Source organism: Astatotilapia calliptera, chromosome 13, assembly GCF_900246225.1.
Source record: "Astatotilapia calliptera chromosome 13, fAstCal1.2, whole genome shotgun sequence".
Classification (NCBI taxonomy): Eukaryota; Metazoa; Chordata; class Actinopteri; order Cichliformes; family Cichlidae; genus Astatotilapia; species Astatotilapia calliptera.
In genome coordinates this window covers 13,904,985-13,924,691 of record NC_039314.1, presented here as the reverse complement: position 1 = coordinate 13,924,691, position 19,707 = coordinate 13,904,985, and the positions used below count along the sequence as shown (strand labels likewise).

Here is a 19,707-nt window from a genome sequence, read left to right as displayed (position 1 = left end):
GAATCCAAACTGGAAGCTGGTTCCACAGAAGAGGGGCCTGAAAACTGAAGGCTCTCCCTCCCATTCTACTTTTAAATACTCTAGGAACAACATATGTTGGGGAAAGATGATTGAACTGAGTTGAACAGAATGCTGTAGAGGGCTTAAATAAGTAAGTGCCAACTCTAATAGATTATTGAGTTTCTTGTTCCTGATGTGTGGGGGATGTTTTACCAGGCACACCTGGTTACATGGGAAGAGACTCAATATCTAATAGACAATTAATGTTGTGTGAAGTGTGTGGCTGGTGGATGAAAGTGTTTTGAAATTCTAACTTCTAAATTTAGAATTCTTCATTCTAAATTCTCCTTTTTCCTTTTGAAATGATGTCATATTGCTGAAACTTAAGTATGCGGCACAAGAAGTTCTGCTATCAGCAATAAACATGAGGAGACTGACTGGACTGACAGTGGGGACTAGGGATGGGCACCGGTGTCCGGTGTCATGATGGCACCGGTTCTGACATAAACGGTAGTAACCAGACCGAAAAGCAGCGCACATTTCGGTGCTTTATTTCGGTGCTTTTTTTTCCTGAGCTGTGATACACTTCTAGCCAATCATTTTACGTTTCCGAGGATAGTAGGCAGGGCCAGGTACGTACGTTCTTTTAGAGCAGAGCTACAGATTAAAAATGCCCAAGGCGAAGCGGTCAAAGTCTGGCTGTACTTCACAGCAAAATATGCAAACTCAGCAGCCTGCAACAAGTGCTTTAAGCTGATACTGTGATACTGTCAAAGGAGGTAACACCTCAAATCTGATGAAACACCAGGCGACGCATAGCGGTTTTTTTAAAGGTGAGAAATGCGCCGTATTTGATAGCTTGCTGCGAGACCTCACACCGAGCACATCTACTGCGGGTGTGGTGCCTGTTATCGGACCCGGAGTTAGCAACATACCCAAAAACCCGAAGAGGAGAGTCCTGGCCCGTAGCCCTGCCAGTGTAGCAGAAATTATGAGAATGATGATGGCAGCAGCAGCCGTTCTTCTCTGCGTGAGTAGCTTAATGTTGTTCGTGTGTAATTTACGTTGAGTAGGCTAACCACGTTATTACATTAATGCACGTAAGGTGAACTAGCAAACATCATCATAGCTACATGCGGCTGTCCTCTTGTTTGATGGCAGATACTCCCTTCACCCTGGCCAAAAAGGCTAAAATGACCAAAGGAAAAAGAGGGAAACAGCCGAACATGAGAGGCTTTTGGACAAAGTTTGTGTTTTTTCCATTGTTTAAGCACTGCTTCCAGCCAAGAGTGATACCATATATGCCCCATAGCTGCAGAAAAGGCTAACATTGTTATCTTTTTACAAAAAAACAGCTGAACATGAGAGGTTTTTGGACCAATTTTGTGTTCTCCATTCTTTAAGCACCGGTTTGAGCACTGTTTGAGCACCGGCACCGTTTCAAAAGTACCGATTTGGCACCGGTATCGGATAAAACCTAAACGATACCCATCCCTAGTGGGGACAAATGTCCTCAAGATTGCACCTACTCCACCCAGACAGTGGGGGAAAGGGTGGATGTATGTATGTTTTTGTGTTTGGTTTTTTCTACAGGAGCAGGAAGATGACAGCGCCATACTAGGGTCGCATGAGCTTGTGGGCCATGCAGACTTAACTTTTCAGTTGCCAAATTCTGTGTGTACTTACCAGCAGTGTGTTATTCATGACATCATATTTACAATGCAAAGGTCACTGTGAGAAAGTGTGCAAACAGATGATGAAATGCACTGTGCTAACATCCATGTCACTTTTTCCACAGCAGATGGTTAATCATATGATTTAATCACATGATTTACAGCAGGACACACCACTGGATAATGTTTTTTTAACATAGGGATACAGGCCTGGAGCAGATCTACTCCAGGGGAGAAGCCCTGGAATTTTTTAAAGAGACAATGCACATATCTTCTTGTGCTTCTCTAATTGTGTTAAATTGACACATGGCAAGGAACATATGGCAAAAGAGGGTTTCTGGGGTAGTTTTCATTTTAAAATTACAGGTGCAGTGTTACGGAAGGAAATCATCCAAAAGGCACATCCAAAGTCAAAGTGAGAAGTAGGGACCATTTCCAACACAGCTGACAACAAGAGTATTTAAACTAGTGGTGTTTGATAGTGCATATTTTGGTATCGATCCAATACCAAGTAAATAGGGGCCAATATCGCTGATACCGATATCGATACCGATACTGATATCGGTACCTTTAAATAAAGAAGGTGGATGCGTCATTGAATTGCTAAATCTCAATTAATTTTCATGACCTTAAGTGTTCCCAGGGCATAATTAGGACAAATTTTATAATTAAATAGAAAATGCTTATCGAAAATGAATATGATCAATTTTTTTCTAGAAAAATCTTAAGTAAAAAGTGCAAACCAGTAAACAAACTAAAACAAACAAGTGCTGTTGAGAAACTATACAACAAAAATTACAATTAAAATTCTCAACAACAACAACAAGAACTGGTAAAAATATAAATGATATGTAAACAACTTAACAAGACCCAATGCGTCTAAGTCACGTCATGTGACGGCGCAACATTTAAACACAAAAGGGGAGCAATGTGTGTCTGCTCTGCGCTGATACAGGTGTGGCGAGTCTGGTGACCTGGCTGTTTCATCTTTGCCGAAACCACAGCATTGCAAACGAGAGTGGAACGTAAAGTAAAGAATCAATCTCACCACGCTAGTAATGATCCAATACCGATGCCGACTTGGTATCGATACTTGGATCGATCCGCCCACAACTCAGGGCTGTGCTGGGTTCGGGAGAGGCTCTGTCGGTCGTTTGCCCTGCGATGACTGCTCTCATCAAGCTTGGTTTTGTTGGTTTTTATTGAAGAATGTTAGCTACTGCTCACCGTTTGTCTGCAGGTTTTATTATAATTTTTGGTAGAGTCCCTTTCAAAACTGGTATCACTGGATGGTACAGCCATTCCATTCAAGTTGGATAGATAGTCCAGCGCAAAGGCGCAGTCTGTAAAATGAGTCATATATGTACTGATTGTGTATTTCATTGTGTAGCTGTTTTTCTGCATTTGTGCATTTGTGAACTAGCATGAAGTGTGGGAAGAGGGGAATGTTAATGCAATACTGAGAAACCTTTAGTGAAAACTAATCTTCAGTTAGGATGATTACAGTCCATAGGGGGAAAATTTAACAGCAAAAAGCTTTTTCAGAGAACTTGGAGCTCATGAAAGCAGGTTAACAAATGACCTGACAAAGAACAAAGGAATTAGGTTATAAAAACCACACATAAGAATTAAGCGAAGCAGATATAGCTGGAGAAAAAGGCACAGCTTAAAAAGAAAGCAAAACTAATTGCAAGATACAGGAGACAAATGACTAACGTAAAAAACACAGGGAAACAATAATTTGAAACAGGGAGACAAGAACTTTACAGAATGAAGAACACTGAATGAGCACATTGAGGAAACACTGAAGGAAAATGTAAAAGTTCTACAATCAGGACTACGGTAACTTTGTACTTTCCATATAGTTCGATGACTTTTTAGGATTTTCACCGAAACACCACAACTATAACAATTTCAGAATTTCCTTAAAAAGTTCAGAAAGCTTATTCAAACTCACATTTTTACAATACCCTTTGACACCAACAAGTCTGTGACAGGAGAGCGATGGAACCGCCCACATCTTAATGCTTTTAAACACTTATTTACGCTTGGTTGCTGTACACATCTACACACACCAACAACAATATCCTTCAGGACCTTGTTCGCCCTTATAGGCAGGGGAGGCGTGACAAGCTAATGCAGCTCGGGTGTGTCAGCCTCACCACAGCCATGCAACGAACCACGCCGGCTGCTTGTCCAGTGGCAACAGTGAAGCTGGTCTTCTCGACCGCATGGCAAGCGATGGTGGCGCACCACAGGCTTGGTCATGAGCCTGGGCTCACAGGCAGCTGGGCAGGCAGCTGACGCGCGCAGGACCACATCAGGAGAGCAGGAACACTGCCCCTGCCAGGCACCAGCCGCTCTCACCCGAGGAGTGGGGACAGATCCCAACAGTTTTGACCAATTGAAAGCACAAATTGATATATAATTCTCTGTAATGTTAAGGGAAGGTAAGTCTCTTTCAGGAAGTTGGTTACAGCTAACTGCTTGCAGACTGTGTTTTTCTGAATGAAAGAGATCCATGTACATGCTTATGGTTTGAACTGCTTGAGGCAATAAATGATTAGAAACTTGGATTCAGACTACATCCTTCTTTTACCCAAGATAAAAATAATGCGCAACAAATGCTTCCATCAAAACACAACAAATGTGTTAACTGACAACAAATCCATGTGAAAGTACATAAACTACTTTTAATGTCATTTTGTCATTTTATACTGTGATTTTATTGTAATTTGATTCATATTTTATGTATTTAAAAATAACAGAAATTCTGTTTTTCCTGTAAATTCTGTAAAACTTTACAGTAAAGCACTTTTTTTTTACAGTATACAGTTAAACTTTTGAAACTAGAAGACAGCTACCTAAGCTATGAACTGAAACAACAATTTTTTATGAAGATGTCTTTATTAGATAGTATTTCTTACCTGTTTGCAGATGTAGAGCTTGGACAGTTGTTTTGTGTTTACATTTGCACTCTGACAGAGAGCCAGCAGGTGCCATGGGGCACAGAGCCACAGGAAACAAAGGGGGATCCATACAAGAACTGTCTGTTCCACACATAGTGGAAGGTCTGGGTCTGGTCGCTTCAGATATGAAACATTCTGAAGAACACATACAAACAAACACATATACATAACAAAGTCCTGCTGCCCTTCCAAGGGAACCATAAAGTGCAACTGATTAAGTCTCTGAAACCAGAAACTCTGAAACCAGAACGTTAATCATCTTCTTTTCTGCATATTTGGAAGAGGTCTTTCATAGTTGCTGTGACAAATAGAAATCATTACCTTCTTGTTTGTTTAATCTGTGTTGAATGGGTTGACACAATAACATGAACAGCTTTTTACCCTTTTTACACTTGCCTTAAACCTTTTGTCTCCAAAGTATAGGAAAGAAAGATCTTCAAAAAAACCACCACAAACTCCAATACCAACTTCAACATCAACTTGTCCCTGACATGGTAATATGAGCTGCTATTATGTCTGTTTGCTGTCATTCTCAACATACCTTCCATACAATTTACTTTGTATGTTACTAGTCTGATATGTTTGTTTGGATTAATTCTTCAGTCTTTCTGCTTGTTTAACTCACCCAAAAAATGGACCCACAGTACTCCTCCAGAGCTGCCGCACACATGCTTTACAGTGATAGCTTCAGTCAACCTCAGCTGATCAGACAAGCCGACGCCTCTCACCCTCTGCCCCACTACTGCCGTGTTTTACTCAAATACTGCTGCTTTCTCCTCTGTCCACCCACAGCTTACTGACAATTGTAGGATGTGGCTGTAAGGGACTTTGATCCATGAGGTTATTTAAGCAGAAAAAAAAGTTGCTTATTCCCTCTACAGAGAAACAACATTAATCCAACAGAGAGGTGCTGGATTAGCGTAGAGAATACAAGATTCGAATCTGTGCCTGGTTTCTACAAAAAGTACACTACAGGCTTTCTAGTGAGTCAATGAGAACATTCAACCGATAAAGCAAAATCATTTAGAGAATCAAGCTTTGTAATTTGCGCAAATAAGCTCCTGAGAGAGGAAAAAAAAGTGAAGGACTTACATAAGTCTTACCATGCTCTTTTAACTGTGTTAGGGGGAAAACCTACTGAAAAGGGAAGGGGAGGGAGCATTTAGGGATTTGGAGGGAGTGGGGTCATTAGATCCCTTTTCCTGTTATTTTCTACATAAATATTTTAAAACAGTAAGGTTTTGAAAAGTACTCTAGTTCCACTTTGTCATAAGTACACATACAGTTGTGGTGAAAAACATACATAAACTCATCATTGATATGAATGTCATTGTAATCTTTCAAAAAAAAAAAAAAAAACACCACAAACTTCAATACCAACTTCAACATCAACATGTCCCTGACATGGTATTATGAGCTGCTATTATGTCTGTTTGCTGTCATTCTCAACATACCTTCCAGACAAATTACTTTGTATGTTACTAGTCTGATATGTTCGTTTGAATTTACCTTAATTCTTCAGTCTCATAAGTCTCAGTTATGTAAGACTTTTCCCCTAACACACTTTTTGTCTTTTAATGATTTCTTTGAAGTCATCGTTTTCCAGGATGGAATGATTGTACAGCACACATACCGAGTACATGTCTACTAATATTTGGTCAAATATTGTAAGTTACACCTCAGGGTGACATTTTTGGTTGCTGTCAACAAGATTCTGGAGTAATTATGGCTGGATATTTGACCATCTTCTGGACAGAATTGGTAGAGTTTAAATGGGTGAGTTTCCTAGAATAGACCCGGTTTTAAGTGTAATCCACAAATTTTCAGTAAGGTTGAGGTTAGGGTTGGGAAGACCATTCCCGAAGCCTAATATTAGCCTGTTTTATCCATTCCAAAGCCAGTTTTAATAGATGGATGTAAATGGATGCAGAGGCCTGATCAGTATTAATTGATTTCATTATTTGATTTTTTTAGTTCCTGGATATACACATGTTTGTGGGAACCTGATCTTACACAGGCAAGATGTTTGCATGTTGCTGTCATATAAAAATACAAATAAGTGCACAATCATAAACTGATAACATTGTGTCAAAAAAAGAGTGGTTTTTTTTATTTAAAACCAGTTAAGCATGATTTCAGAAATAAATTTTATTTTTCACACATAAAATGTGTTACATATACAATATGTTTTCCCTATGTTTTTCCCTATAAATACAATACATATGTCAGTGTTTCTTTACATAAACGTAAAATCCAGTCTTCACAATGTAACCTACAAATAAAACACATACACAGAAAATTGTGGCCGTAAATCTTCCCTAAAAAAAACAGTATAAGTAGAGATTATAAATTTGTGTTGCTTTCTAATGTTATCCCAGCATCTTTTGCCATGGCGTAGAAATGACCTTCCTTTTCAAGCAGGTTGCTCGGCGAATCAAATTCCACTACTTTTCCAGCATCAAGCACCATTACCCTGTTGGAAAGACGCACAGGATTTAATAGTAGCCCACTGAGAAAAAACATTGTCATGAATTCCAAAAATTTCATCCAAAAATGTTAAGGGAAAAGGTATAACTCACCTAGAGCTGTCCATGATACTGTGCAGGCGGTGGGCGATGGTAAGCACTGTGCAGTCTGAGAACTCTTTGCGGATGGTGTTCTGAATCAGGTTGTCTGTCTCCAGGTCAACAGCTGCCGTGGCTTCATCCAGAATTAGGATACGTGACTTTCTCAGGAGTGCTCGGGCCAGACACAGCAGCTGCCTCTGCCCAACACTGGAAAGATTGTATTAAAGTATTGATATCTCAAGAGGGTTTATGCAAAAAGCACACAAGGAACTCATGTGTATATGAAAGTTTATGCATGCATGTTTTTTTGAAAATTGCATTAGGTTTAGACTAATGAAGTGTGGAAAAGGTATACATCTAAAGAATTTTGCAGCTTATGTGCCAACATTCCCTAGGTTTGAGTTTGAAGTCATCATCATTTTCAAATGACCACAGAGGCCGTATTGTTAATTTTATTACCCACCTGAGGTTTTCTCCTCCCTCTGCCACTTCATGCTGTAACCCTTCCTGCAGCCCTGATACATAGCTCTTTAGATGAGAGAGCTCCAGCGCTCTCCAAATCTCCTCATCGCTGAACTTGTCAAATGGATCCAGGTTCATCCTCAGTGACCCCGAGAACAAAACGGGATCCTGTGCACATGGGATTAAAAATGTCAGTGTATTTTTTTAATAATATACTTAATTCTTTGACAAGGTTATTGTCTATATTGATGTGTATACCTGTGGTATAATCGTGAGTCTGTTTCTCAGGTCATGCAGGCCTATTTTAGAGATATCTACATCATCAATGCGGATGTAACCTTCAGCAGCTTCAATAATTCTAAACAGGCAGTTGGTAAGACTTGATTTCCCAGCTCCTGTGCGACCGACAATACCGATCTGAATGCAGTGAGAGAAAACACATAAGATCAAAATAACAGCTGGCACATATTTGAAAAAAGTTTTCATAAACTGTTGTCACAACAGGTAAAGAAAAGGCATTAAACAATGCTGACTGTAGATAATTCCACAACATAAGGAGCTATATCTTGTTCTTTTATATGTTGTTGCAATACAGACTGTCTTTTCTAATGTGTACTTTGACTTCACTGTATTCAGGGTGTTCACATTGTGTCCACTTCACATTATCAGTATGTCATTTGACATTTTATCCTAAAGATAGGCTAGTTACATATTTTGATATCACAGTTGTTTATAGTATAGAGTGATGTACAACTAAAGACACAAGCTGACAGTTTACATTATTTTTTACTGTTTGTTTAAAATCAATTATTGTCATTACTGTTTGTTCTGTGGCTTTTTTTTTTTTTTTGAGTAAATAATTAACAGACTGGACTGTAAAACATCAAAAAAAACTAAAGTACAGAATGTCAGTGCTTTATAGGACAAAGTTACATTAAAATACAAATTATTCTTTTTCTAAACTCAACTAAAAATAAACTTAAAGTCTACCATCTGTAAGCTACACTTGAGAAACCGCTATTATTTTAGAAGCTAGTGATAGAGGAAAAAAACCAAGCTATAATTTAAGCAACCTCCATGCAAAAAACAAGAATTTTTATAGTATTTGAATCTGTATCTCGTGTGAAAAACATATTAGATATTGTTTTCTATATCTTGATCTATTTGATCTACGAGGTTACTCTGTAAATCATTAACATATTAATAAATCCTGCATGAACTTTATACATGCATGCTCTCTCTCTTTCACTTTGTCTCTCTTTCAGATACACACACACACAAACACGTACCTTCTCAGTGCTGTCGATGTCACAAGTGATTCCATGCAGCACTAAATCCAATTCGGGTCTGTAACGCACTTTGTAGTTCTCAAATTTCACTCTTCCTGCCTCTGGCCACTGCTGTGGGGGCCGAGTGTCAGTTACCCAGTCAGCCTGTAACAACAAACACAAACAGAATAAATGAATCTTAGCTAGTCTTGATAACGTCTGCATAATAATGCAGACGTTATCAAGACTAGCTAAGATAACCACTAGAATATATCTTTTCTTAAATTGAAGCACTCACATATACAAAGATATTATAGTAATATCAAAACCTACATAAACATACATTAAGCAACAAAATTTCAACATTATAGTTGTATTTGAATTGCTACGTATTTAAACACTTATAACCTGTTATTGTAATGTACATAAGAATGTCATAATAAAACAAATGTTGCCAATACAAACAAAGTCAAATTTCTAACATAGTTTATTTAAATATATATGGCATGTTATATAAGTCTGACCTATTAAAAGATTGTCATTATTTGACCTTGAAGAAGAGATCCAGAGTAACTTGATATTTAGAGTCCCCATTATTCATTCCCTATATATCTAAATGTTGTCAGCACAATCAATGGCAGTAGCTGTGGTGTTTATATGGTAGTATTATATGTTGACCATATACACCAAAGATTCTAAGGCTTTTTGTCCATTTTCAACCAATAAATCATTGAGTTGTCCTTGAAGACCCTGGTGGCCGTAAGCCATATTTGAGTGGATTGTTAACATGATCCCACTGTAAACTCAAACAACAAAGTTTAATCAAAATTCAGTCAAAACTTCCCAGCTGTCATGTTTACAGACAGAACGGCAAGCATGTAAATGCTACAAAAACACATAACCTCTTTGGCGAAGGTAACAATGTGTCACTACTCAAGATCAGCAGCTAAAGCCCAGTGTACGTGTACGATATTGTACTAAATTGTATTATTATTATTATTATGTTTTTATCCCCGTTGCATTGTGGTGCTTACAATCAACTAACAACCTGAAGGAATCTTGAAATTCATGCCTTATTAAGATAACAGTAGAGTTTCATCTAATAAAGAGAATTGTCATTAAAAATCTTCTACATACCTCATTCTCAAGCTCAGTATATTCACTCACTCTCTCCACAGCTACAATATTGGTCTCCAGCTCTGAGGTCATCCTAACCAACCAGTTGAGGGTCTGGGTTACCTGCAGAACAGTGTAGAATAGACGTCAGTGTTTAAATTATTGCTGGATTTTAGTATTACCAAATACATAAACAGTGATGAAATAATGATAAAGGTATGAGTGTTTTAATGGCTCACATTAAGGGCATATGATATAGACAAGCCAACCAGGCCACTGTCAATAGAATCTCTGGAAATGACAGCAAACAGAGCAGAAAAAAACACCACCAGGTTTCCAACAAACTCCAGACGTATGGCCAGCCATCTGTTGAGTAAACAAGTGAGTGAAATGTCTAACAGTGAAATGTTAGGGTCAGTTTTATGAGCAATTTACATCACATGCTTCTCTGTGTTTGCAGGTACACCGTTGAATATCTGACCTGTTAGACACAATCCACGGGTAGACGCTTTTGAGGTTTTCATCTATAGTTACTTCATTGTGTTTAAGAAACCTTTCTTGATGCCTGTAGGCTCTTATCACTGACAGGCCGGACACCGTCTCACCAAAGTGAGAGTATATCGGTGAGCGAGACACAGAGTCCAGTCGCCGCAGCTGTCTTGAAGTGGCGACATAAATGCGCTGGGTGTAGAGAGAAAGACAAAACAACATTAGTTTCCTATTCTTAGTTAGTTAGGCAAATCTTCTTCTTCTTTCGGCTTACCTGTACAAAGAAGTAGATCACTGCCAAAGGAATGATGACTATGGCAAAGAAAGGGGTTGCCAGGCAGATGACAAATAGCGTCCCCAGTACACCCAGAAAACAGAGGAGCCAGGAGCGGACGGAATTAGGAATGGCCTCATCTATAGTAAAAATATCCTTTAGGATAATAGTTGGAAAGTTAGTATTTATTAAAACACAAGTCAAGTACATTTTTATCAATAAAGTGCATGTAAAAAAAATCAAAAGTAATATTAAAAATGGTGAAATTATAAGAGCAAAAAAAGTGTTAAATAACACAACAAAACACAATACCTGCTGAAATGAGGAACTTGGTGCAAATGTCAATAAAAGGAGGTGTTTTTTGTGTTTTTTTAATGGTTTATCCACCAACTTTTTTGTGTACTTTGAAATTTGAGGCAAAGTTGGTATATAAATATATATCAAAAGCTAATTAAATTTTTTGTTGATAAATAGAATATAGTAAGATCAAACTGGTCAAAGACTACTCAGCACACTGGAAGAGAGAAGGTTCTAGAGCTAGATGAGAGGATGACGTCCTAAAAGCAAAGGTTTTGTAAAAGAGTTTAAAATAAGTTTTCACAGCATGAAAGTGTTTTTACAACTGGAGCTGCATCATGGCGATCATAGCGGGTGGGTAAAACAAGATAAGAACACAAGACCTTTGGTTTTTGTTAGACGGGTTAGATATAAACCCTGTTATATAAACTGAACTATGACTCATAACACTGCTTTCAAGCTACTCAGAATACATTAAAATAATCTAATCCTGATTTTTTTTTTACTCTAGTTTCTACTAACACCTGTACCAATTCCAGACAGACCAGGGTACATTCTTGTATACTTGAGGAGGCATTTGGGAAGGACTGTATGCAAAGGTTTAAGCAGAACTGGGGAACATTCCACTTCTATTAATTTTGAAAAATGGAATTAAAAAATAATTGCATCTTGTACTTGTAAACATAAAAGCCACAGGATGAGAAAATAATGAAATCTAGAAAAGGAATGATTAAAAAGTGAAATACAAATGCTACCTTTGCAAAGCGGTTGACCACTCTTCCAATAGGTGTGGTGTCAAAGAAAACCATGGGAACTCGCAGGATGTTGTTAAGCAGTTTTGAATGCAGGATACGAGATGCATCGACAGAAGCATTTGCTAGGAGCAGTGTGCCGACGAACACTAAGAGACCTGCAGTAAAGGTAGGAGGGTTTCTAAATTATTCTATACTCTTCACAAAGAAAAATCCACTTTGAATGGAACATTAAACATAAGACTCAAGTGTGCTTTTTATGCCATTTGCAACAATTACTTGTACAAATTCTAACTGTCTAAAGTTAACTGGATTGGGCCAAGTTTGAAAAATCAAATATTCCTAATGACAAAGTTTAGCTTGTAAAAAAGGGACAAATAAAATGACGAGGTACAAAATTTCAATGTACACCCGAGTCTGTCTGTCTTATGCAGAGACAGTTACCTTTGTACATCTTAAAACACGATCCACTAGTTACTGCTGAAAATATACCCCTGCATTTAATAATTCAGGGAATAATTACTGTAGTTGTGTTCTCTTTTATTCTGAACAAAAAACAAACAAACACACACACTCACAGACACCCACTCTAAACCCTCTTTACACTAATTACCTGTTAGCTAAATACTTAAAGTTCCTAAAATTAGGCCCCATGTTAGCACAAGCATTATTCTGAAATGTTGAATAGGGCTACATCAATTTAGCTTTTTCTTTTATGGTTTTAACATCACTGAATTTGAAATGAGATATTTTATGATTTAAGTACTTGAAGAACTGCAAGCCTTCAAGTTCTACCACAATTTGCAATTTGCAAATTTTATACACATCATTGAATAATATTTTAAGTCCAGAATATCCCAATAACTGTCTACTGGAAAAACCCAAGTATATCTACAAGCATAAGGTAAGCATACGATTGTACAGTATAAGATAAGCATAAGCATAAGATATTATTGAGAAACAGATTAACTATTTAAATTGTTATAAAATGAGTTGCATATCGACTGGACACAATGTTTCTTTATTATTTTAATATCCAGTCAAACAGAAAGAAAATCTTTACGCAGTATAAAAAATACTGTTAAAGTGCAAATAAAGAAAGAACAAGAACATGCTATAGAAATTATGTGTTACGTGCTGTTCCCTTGTGTTTGCTTCCTCTTTCTTCTCTCGTCCTCTGTGCTCTTCTCTCACCTTTTTCACTTATGTACTTACTCCTACTTTCACAGATGCGTCTGCCACTGAGCTTCTATTTAGAGGAAAAGGCTCTTGCTATCCTTCGCCCAGCCCAAGCAGCTTTTTAGCATCTTTCCTATTTTCCTCTAGTTTCTTATACTATGAGTAGTTTAGAGACGGAAATTCCAGGTCTCTCGCCCCATTGTGTTGCTTCCACATCTTTGTTTCTTTCGGCCAGGCCTCCGGACATTTAGTTTATTTTATTTTCTGTTCAAATAACACAGCTGTTAGTGAGAAACTGAATCTCAGGTGTGGCATCCTCTGTGTGTATCACAGTTACTGAGATAAGTTGAAGCCTTTATATGAGTTAGATTATTAAATGAGAAAATGAACAGACATACGGTCTGTATAGCCCACTTAATAACATATCATATATCTTGAGAAGAAGCCATTGGAGATCAAGAAATGAAGCTGGGGGCAGTTGTCATGGCAACTTGATCTGATCATAGCATGGCTGTAGGAAGAAAACGGTCTTTGATAGGGGCAACAAGACCACAGGATTTAAAATTGAATACCCAAATGACTCACAGCTTTAATACTCTATGATTTGATTGCCTTATTACTTACATTACTGAAAGCTTTGCATTGTCCATAGACTGATGATAAGCTAACTGTCATGGGTTTTTAAGAATTAAGAATCAGTATGTGGGAAAATCAAATATAACAAAATTTGAGTGGTTGAGCTTCGTTCATCTCACGGGACTTCTTCCCGTGAGAAGTCACATGTTATATGTTTGACTGATGGGAAGACCTATGTGCAAGAAAGAAAGAGTAGTAATTAATATGGCTGTCTACGCATGTGTTAGGATCCTAGATTTTTGGGCCATGTGCTTTAAGTTTGATGGTTTTGGCTTTGAATTGTATTTCTGTTTTGTGAAGTTTTTATGTTCTTGTCCTAATGTTTTCTCTCTTTTGAGTTTAATCTTATTTCCCTTGAGCTCCCAAGTTTTGTTATTTATATTCTTAGTCCTTAGTTCTGTAACTATCTCAATCTCATCTTCTGTCCTTGTCTGTGTTTTGGTTTGGTCTGTGTATAGTTCACAGGTTTTTGTCAAGGTCATAGTGTATACCTGTTTATGTTCTTAGTTTATAATATTTTGCTGTCAGGCAATATTTCCTGTCTTATTTTAATGGTCCCTTGTCTCTTTTGCACTATGTTAAGTTTTGCTTACTGTCTTCGGTCACTTAGATTCCTCTCAGCCTTGATTCCTTGCTGTGTACTTATTGTCTGAGTCTCCCTCTGGTCTTTGTCACATCAACTAGCTTTCCCTATGTGCATGCTCTGGTTGTTTGTAACCAGTAAGTGTCTGATTCACGTTTAGCTTGTGCTTTGGTAGTTTTGTATTTTTCTCCCTGAGTTCCCGGTAATAAAACTGTTCAGAGATTAGTCCTGTCTCTGTATCTGCAATTCGGGTCCGCTCTCTGCCAGCCACAGACTGACACATGACAGCATGAGCCCCAAAAACTCTTGATCACTATAAGTCTGCAAAGAAATTTCTCAAAATATTTACTCAAATTTACTCATTTATACCCATCTAGTTCTTAAATATGACCTCCTGATAAAAACTAGAGCACATGTAAAAATATACAAAACTGGATGTTTAGGTTGTATCTAAACCATGATAATAATGATTTAATAATTTAATAATGATCCCAAATTTTACGGTGGGGAATTTTTCTTTCTCCAAGACATACAGTTCCTTGAACTTAATTAACATGAAAATATTTGCAAATAGAAAAGGATTCAGTGTTCAGTTACCCTGAGCCACTCCAAGAGCTCCGAACACTCCCACCCTTGTGTCCCTCTTCCAGGAAGGGTATGTCATGTTGTAGTACTCCACAGAATCACTGGTCCAGTCACTCAGCCACAAATTCTGACCGATGAAAGCAGCGTTTTGGATGAAGTAAATCACGAAAACCATGGCAGAATATCCCCAGCCCATGGCTCGCAGGTACTGCAGGAACACTGCAAGCTTCACCTGGAAATCAGCGCGAGACGGCACTCAGGAAACAGGCAATCATTTGTTGTAATCTTGTGCTATTTGTAGAAAAACATTGTGTTACCTGTCCTGTTTCCATAGTTTCCTTCTCTATAAGCTTCTGGCCTTTCTTTGGTTCATCAGCATTTGCAGATTTTTTAATGGAAGTATTTCTTCTTAATCTGACACTAAAAAAGGTGAGAAAAATGATCTGGTAAAACATGATTAAATTATTATATATTGTCCATATGTGTTGCACATTCTGCTAAAGGTGCTATTTGAGACAAGCTGTTTCCCTGGTTTAATCTGCAACTTTAACAAGCTCGAACCTGCCATTGCGCTGGCTGCGGCGGATGCTGTTTTCTCGCTTAAGTGTAAGTGATACAGTGTCCTCCAAAGCACCGTCAGGTTGGGCATCGTCTCCACCTGGGATGAGCTCAAAGTCTTCTGCGTCCTGGCCCTCACCTAAATTAACAATATACATGGTGTTTTACATATGTGGCAGTAATTTATGGTATTTGGGTCAATATGTGAACAACATCAACACAAAGTATCCTTAAAAGATGAGAAAAGAAATGTAATTAATTAATTCATATTTGTGATGTATAATTTTAGCATAGATTTTGGTTGTAAAACTAACAAAACAAGCAATGTGTGCAGATTATGTTGCTAATATACTAAGAAAAGGTTGCAATCACTTGTTTCTGAATTTCTCTGATTGTTCTGCTCAGTGGCATATGTGTCGAGAAACTTAGAAAAAGCTCCTCCACTGGCACGAAGGTTTTCATAGGATCCAACTTCAGAAATGACTCCATTCTCCAAAACCACTATTTCATCCACGTATGGCAGGAAGCTTATGCCATGAGTCACCAGGATACGAGTCTGTATGGTCAGAGATATATGAGACTGAAGTTTGAAATCACAAATTACTTAAGCCAAATAAATAAAAATATTCATATGTACTGTATTGTATCGGCTATCAGATAAAGAAGGTGTCACAGAAGTAGTAATAAAGCATATTAATTAAATTTAAAGTAGGCATTAATAAATATGTTGAATGAGATAGTTATTAATATAAGAATAAATATACCTAAATTCAGTTGAATCAGTTTAAGTTTAGTTTCACTCGACAATTATTAGAAGAATTAAATATACACCCAACAATATTTTAAAAAATTTAACAAAACATCCAAACTTTTTTATCAAATGGTATTTTAGAAAAATTATAAAATAGTGCATATGTTAAAAAAAATTCACAAATACACTATTTTAAAACTGAAAGAAAACAAATTGCAGTTCATAGAGTGAATTCACAACAGTTGGTTTAATCATTTAAAATCATTTAAAAAGTTATCAAACTTTTGTGATATTTTCTATCATAGTCTAAGGAGCTTGGAAAGAAAAACGTCTGGACTTCTTTAAGTTGCTTGAAGACGTTTCACCTCTCATCCGAGAAGCTTCTTCAGTTCTAGGGTCAAATGGTGGAGAGTCCCAGATTTAAGCCCTGTGGGAGTTTCCCTCCAAAGTGGGACAAAGGACCCCTTGATGATCCTCTACCTAAACACATGAGCCAAGGCATAAAAACGGGTTTAGGTCACTATCAGCCAAGGTTTCGGATAAACAGGCTGTAAAACCTCGCCCCACCCTATCATGTGATTTCCTGAGGTCAAATGGCCCAGGATATGAATGGGCATTAAGGCATCTGGGAAGGGTCTCAGAGCTGGATTATAGAAGGCAGAAAGTTGGTGTCGTAAACCACCGCCTTGGTTCAAAGATGGCCGTTCACAGTGGACATAAATGGCTTCTTTCACTCCTCTTTCAAACCATCTGTCCTCTCTGTCCAAAATGTGAACATTGGCATCCTAAAAAGAGTGACCTTTGTCCTTTAGATGCAGATGGACTGCTGAGTCTTGTCCCGTGGAGGTGGCGCTTCTATGCTGTGCCATGCGTTTATGAAGTGGCTGTTTGGTTTCTCCAATGTAGAGGTCTGGGCATTCCTCGCTACACTGTACAGCATGTACTACATTGTTAAGTTTTACAGTGTTTTGGAGTTTTGTCTTTGGGATGAACCTGGAGAAGTTTCTTGGATGAGAGGTGAAAGAAGTCCAGACACTTTTCTTTCCAAGCTCCTTAGACTACGATGACCTGGTTGACTGAGAACCTTCACAGACAGAGTTGACTGGTGAGCCTACAAAACAAAATTTTATATAGGAACAAACCAAAGGAACGAACACAGCAACTTTTGGTTAAAAAGTTTTTTCCATTACAAACTACATGCCCGGTTTCCAAATAATAGCTATTTTAAAGTGAAATATTTAATGTTGATCACAATACAAGCAGTCAAGCACAAACCTTGTTTTTAAGTATTCCATTGGGTCCAATAACCTTTTCAAAGAGATGCTTTCCTACGTGAGAGTCCACGGCAGACAAAGGGTCATCTAATAGATAGATATCAGCCTGACTGTAGGTCGCTCTGGCTAAACTCACACGTTGCTTCTGACCCCCTGAGAGGTTGATACCCTGAGAAGAGAAGAAAGGAGGGGAAAAGAAAAGCAGAGGCAAAAATAGGTTAAAAAAAAACCCACACAGAGCTTCTTTTAAATGCAAAGAAGCTTTTCCTTCAGCACAAGAACAACATTTCAATATAGCATTAACCCTGTAATGCCAAGTGCATCATATTTGATACATGAGTTTTTCAGACATCTACATTGTAAATGTGATTTTTTTTTATTTCTGAAAATATCACCAATAAATATTTTACAAACAATAAAAACCATATACATAATCTTTATAAAGATAAAAAATATTTGTGTAACCTAAAACTTGAATAATTCAAAGTGCAACTCACCTTCTCTCCAATCTCAGTGAGGTCTCCTCCAGGCAGCAGCTCAAGGTCTGGGGCAAGAGCACAGGCCTGTATAACTTTTTTGAACCTCTCTTCCTCATGTGGAGATCCAAACAAGATATTATCCTTCAAAGTGGCATTTTGAATCCAGGCTTGCTGTGGCACAAAAGCAAGAGAACCCTGGAAAGAAATACAGTGAAACTCATTTGCTGATGTCTAACCAACCTTTTATTTTGCCATAGAAATTTTGGCATTCATGCAGTTTTTCATCCAGAACAAATGTTACACTGGCTAGGAGGAAATAATACCTGAACTAAAGATACTTGTGTAAGAAGGAGACATACAAGGAACTGTTATTACATTTCTCAACCTTTTAAAGATTTAAAAACACCCTAAGAACTGATGGTTTAGAACACAAGTTTCATTGAAATCTTAGGGTCTGTACATTTTAATAATGTATGTTCTGCCTTTTTTTTTTTTTTTAATATCTTTGCTCTCTTCAATAAAGTCTTTTGCTCTTTATTGTATTCTGTTTCCAGTTGACTTTACTGACTTCTGTTTATGGCAATTCCATACTTTTACTCATCAAATAAACCCAGAAAATCATTGATCAAGAATAATGTTCTTTACATTTAAAAAACAAATAAAAACTTTAAATAAACAATAATAATCTCCCGATGAAATCAGTTTTGAGGAGAAATAAGAAAAGGCTCTTCATTTGATACACTAAAGAAAATAATTGAAATAAAAGATTTTTTTTTTAATGCACACTGTCAGATACAAACGGGAAAAAAAAGCCATTACCATAATGTTGATAAAACCTTTGGTACTGTGCATCTCTCCAAGGAGGGCTGACATAAGAGACGACTTTCCTGACCCAACAGCTCCCACTACGGCAACCAACCGACCAGGCTCAATGTCCAAATTCACACTGGACACACATAATAAATATGGTCATTACTGTAAAAACAGTAGGAAAAATACAACTGTGTTTCATAAATGTGTGGAACATAGTGTACCATTTGGATAAAAAAAGCACGCAGTGATTTGCAAATCATTTAAACCCTACATTTAATTTAAACTAGGACACAGATGATGTTTCATATGTTGAAAACGAAAATTTGTGTGAACTTTTAAACATATCCTGAGTTTGAATTTAGCCAGACAGGAAAAACTTTTAAAAAGTGCCTGAAGCAACAGCTCACAGTTAATTAAGTTAACTAGTAAATTGTGATGACCAACACAGACATACTCTTTCAGCAGAGGCTTTGCATCTTTTTCCCAAGCAAAGGAACCATCACATATGCTCACAGCAGTATCTAAAAAATGAACACAGACCAAGACAGAGCTTAACAGATGATAAAAACTGTGACTAAGCTTCAATCTTCAGCTGTAGAACAAGTGCAAATTCTAATGGTGAACATACTGAAACTGGGGTCTTGGCGCACAATGTCACTGTCGATGTCTTCCCCTGCCAGAAACTTCTCCAGGCGCTTCTTAGACACTGCTGTCTGAAAATTCAAAGAACAGGTTAAGTTTGATGTTATCACAGGCTTGATACATGTGTCTCATCTAGTTCTGTTCACTTACTTGCACAATGGAAGCAATGAGCATGGGCAGCATGGCAAGAGGAAATCGGAGGATGTTGAAGAGAGAGATGGAAGTAAAAGCTTTCTCAGCAGTTAACACATTATCCTTGCTCACACTAACAAATACTGCAAACGTGGCCAGAGAAACCTGCAAGTACAGTCAGTTTAAGAAAAAAGGTTGTTTACCATTG

General features: G+C 37.6%; 2 protein-coding genes across 2 annotated transcripts in view; both read right to left on the bottom strand.

The window, feature by feature from the left end:
* The window catches only part of LOC113035525 (canalicular multispecific organic anion transporter 1-like), a 33,857-nt gene extending 28,386 nt beyond the window's left edge, over positions 1–5,471 (bottom strand). Inside the window, exons 1-2 of the mRNA XM_026191142.1 lie at positions 5,268–5,471; positions 4,601–4,777 (exon numbers count right to left, since the gene is read on the bottom strand). Coding sequence (XP_026046927.1) covers positions 4,601–4,736 — 136 coding nt within the window. The 5' untranslated portion in view covers positions 4,737–4,777; positions 5,268–5,471. The remainder of the gene's footprint in view (positions 1–4,600; positions 4,778–5,267) is intronic.
* A 1,304-nt stretch (positions 5,472–6,775) lies between these two features.
* Positions 6,776–19,707, bottom strand: part of abcc2 (ATP binding cassette subfamily C member 2) — a 31,581-nt gene continuing 18,649 nt past the window's right edge. Inside the window, exons 13-32 of the mRNA XM_026191141.1 lie at positions 19,518–19,664; positions 19,354–19,438; positions 19,180–19,246; positions 18,732–18,858; positions 17,931–18,107; positions 17,435–17,602; positions 15,781–15,964; positions 15,412–15,547; positions 15,168–15,270; positions 14,863–15,082; positions 11,871–12,025; positions 10,819–10,974; positions 10,537–10,736; positions 10,295–10,421; positions 10,077–10,178; positions 8,961–9,104; positions 7,930–8,088; positions 7,673–7,839; positions 7,222–7,416; positions 6,776–7,115 (exon numbers count right to left, since the gene is read on the bottom strand). Coding sequence (XP_026046926.1) covers positions 6,986–7,115; positions 7,222–7,416; positions 7,673–7,839; positions 7,930–8,088; positions 8,961–9,104; positions 10,077–10,178; positions 10,295–10,421; positions 10,537–10,736; positions 10,819–10,974; positions 11,871–12,025; positions 14,863–15,082; positions 15,168–15,270; positions 15,412–15,547; positions 15,781–15,964; positions 17,435–17,602; positions 17,931–18,107; positions 18,732–18,858; positions 19,180–19,246; positions 19,354–19,438; positions 19,518–19,664 — 2,949 coding nt within the window. The 3' untranslated portion in view covers positions 6,776–6,985. The remainder of the gene's footprint in view (positions 7,116–7,221; positions 7,417–7,672; positions 7,840–7,929; positions 8,089–8,960; positions 9,105–10,076; positions 10,179–10,294; positions 10,422–10,536; positions 10,737–10,818; positions 10,975–11,870; positions 12,026–14,862; positions 15,083–15,167; positions 15,271–15,411; positions 15,548–15,780; positions 15,965–17,434; positions 17,603–17,930; positions 18,108–18,731; positions 18,859–19,179; positions 19,247–19,353; positions 19,439–19,517; positions 19,665–19,707) is intronic.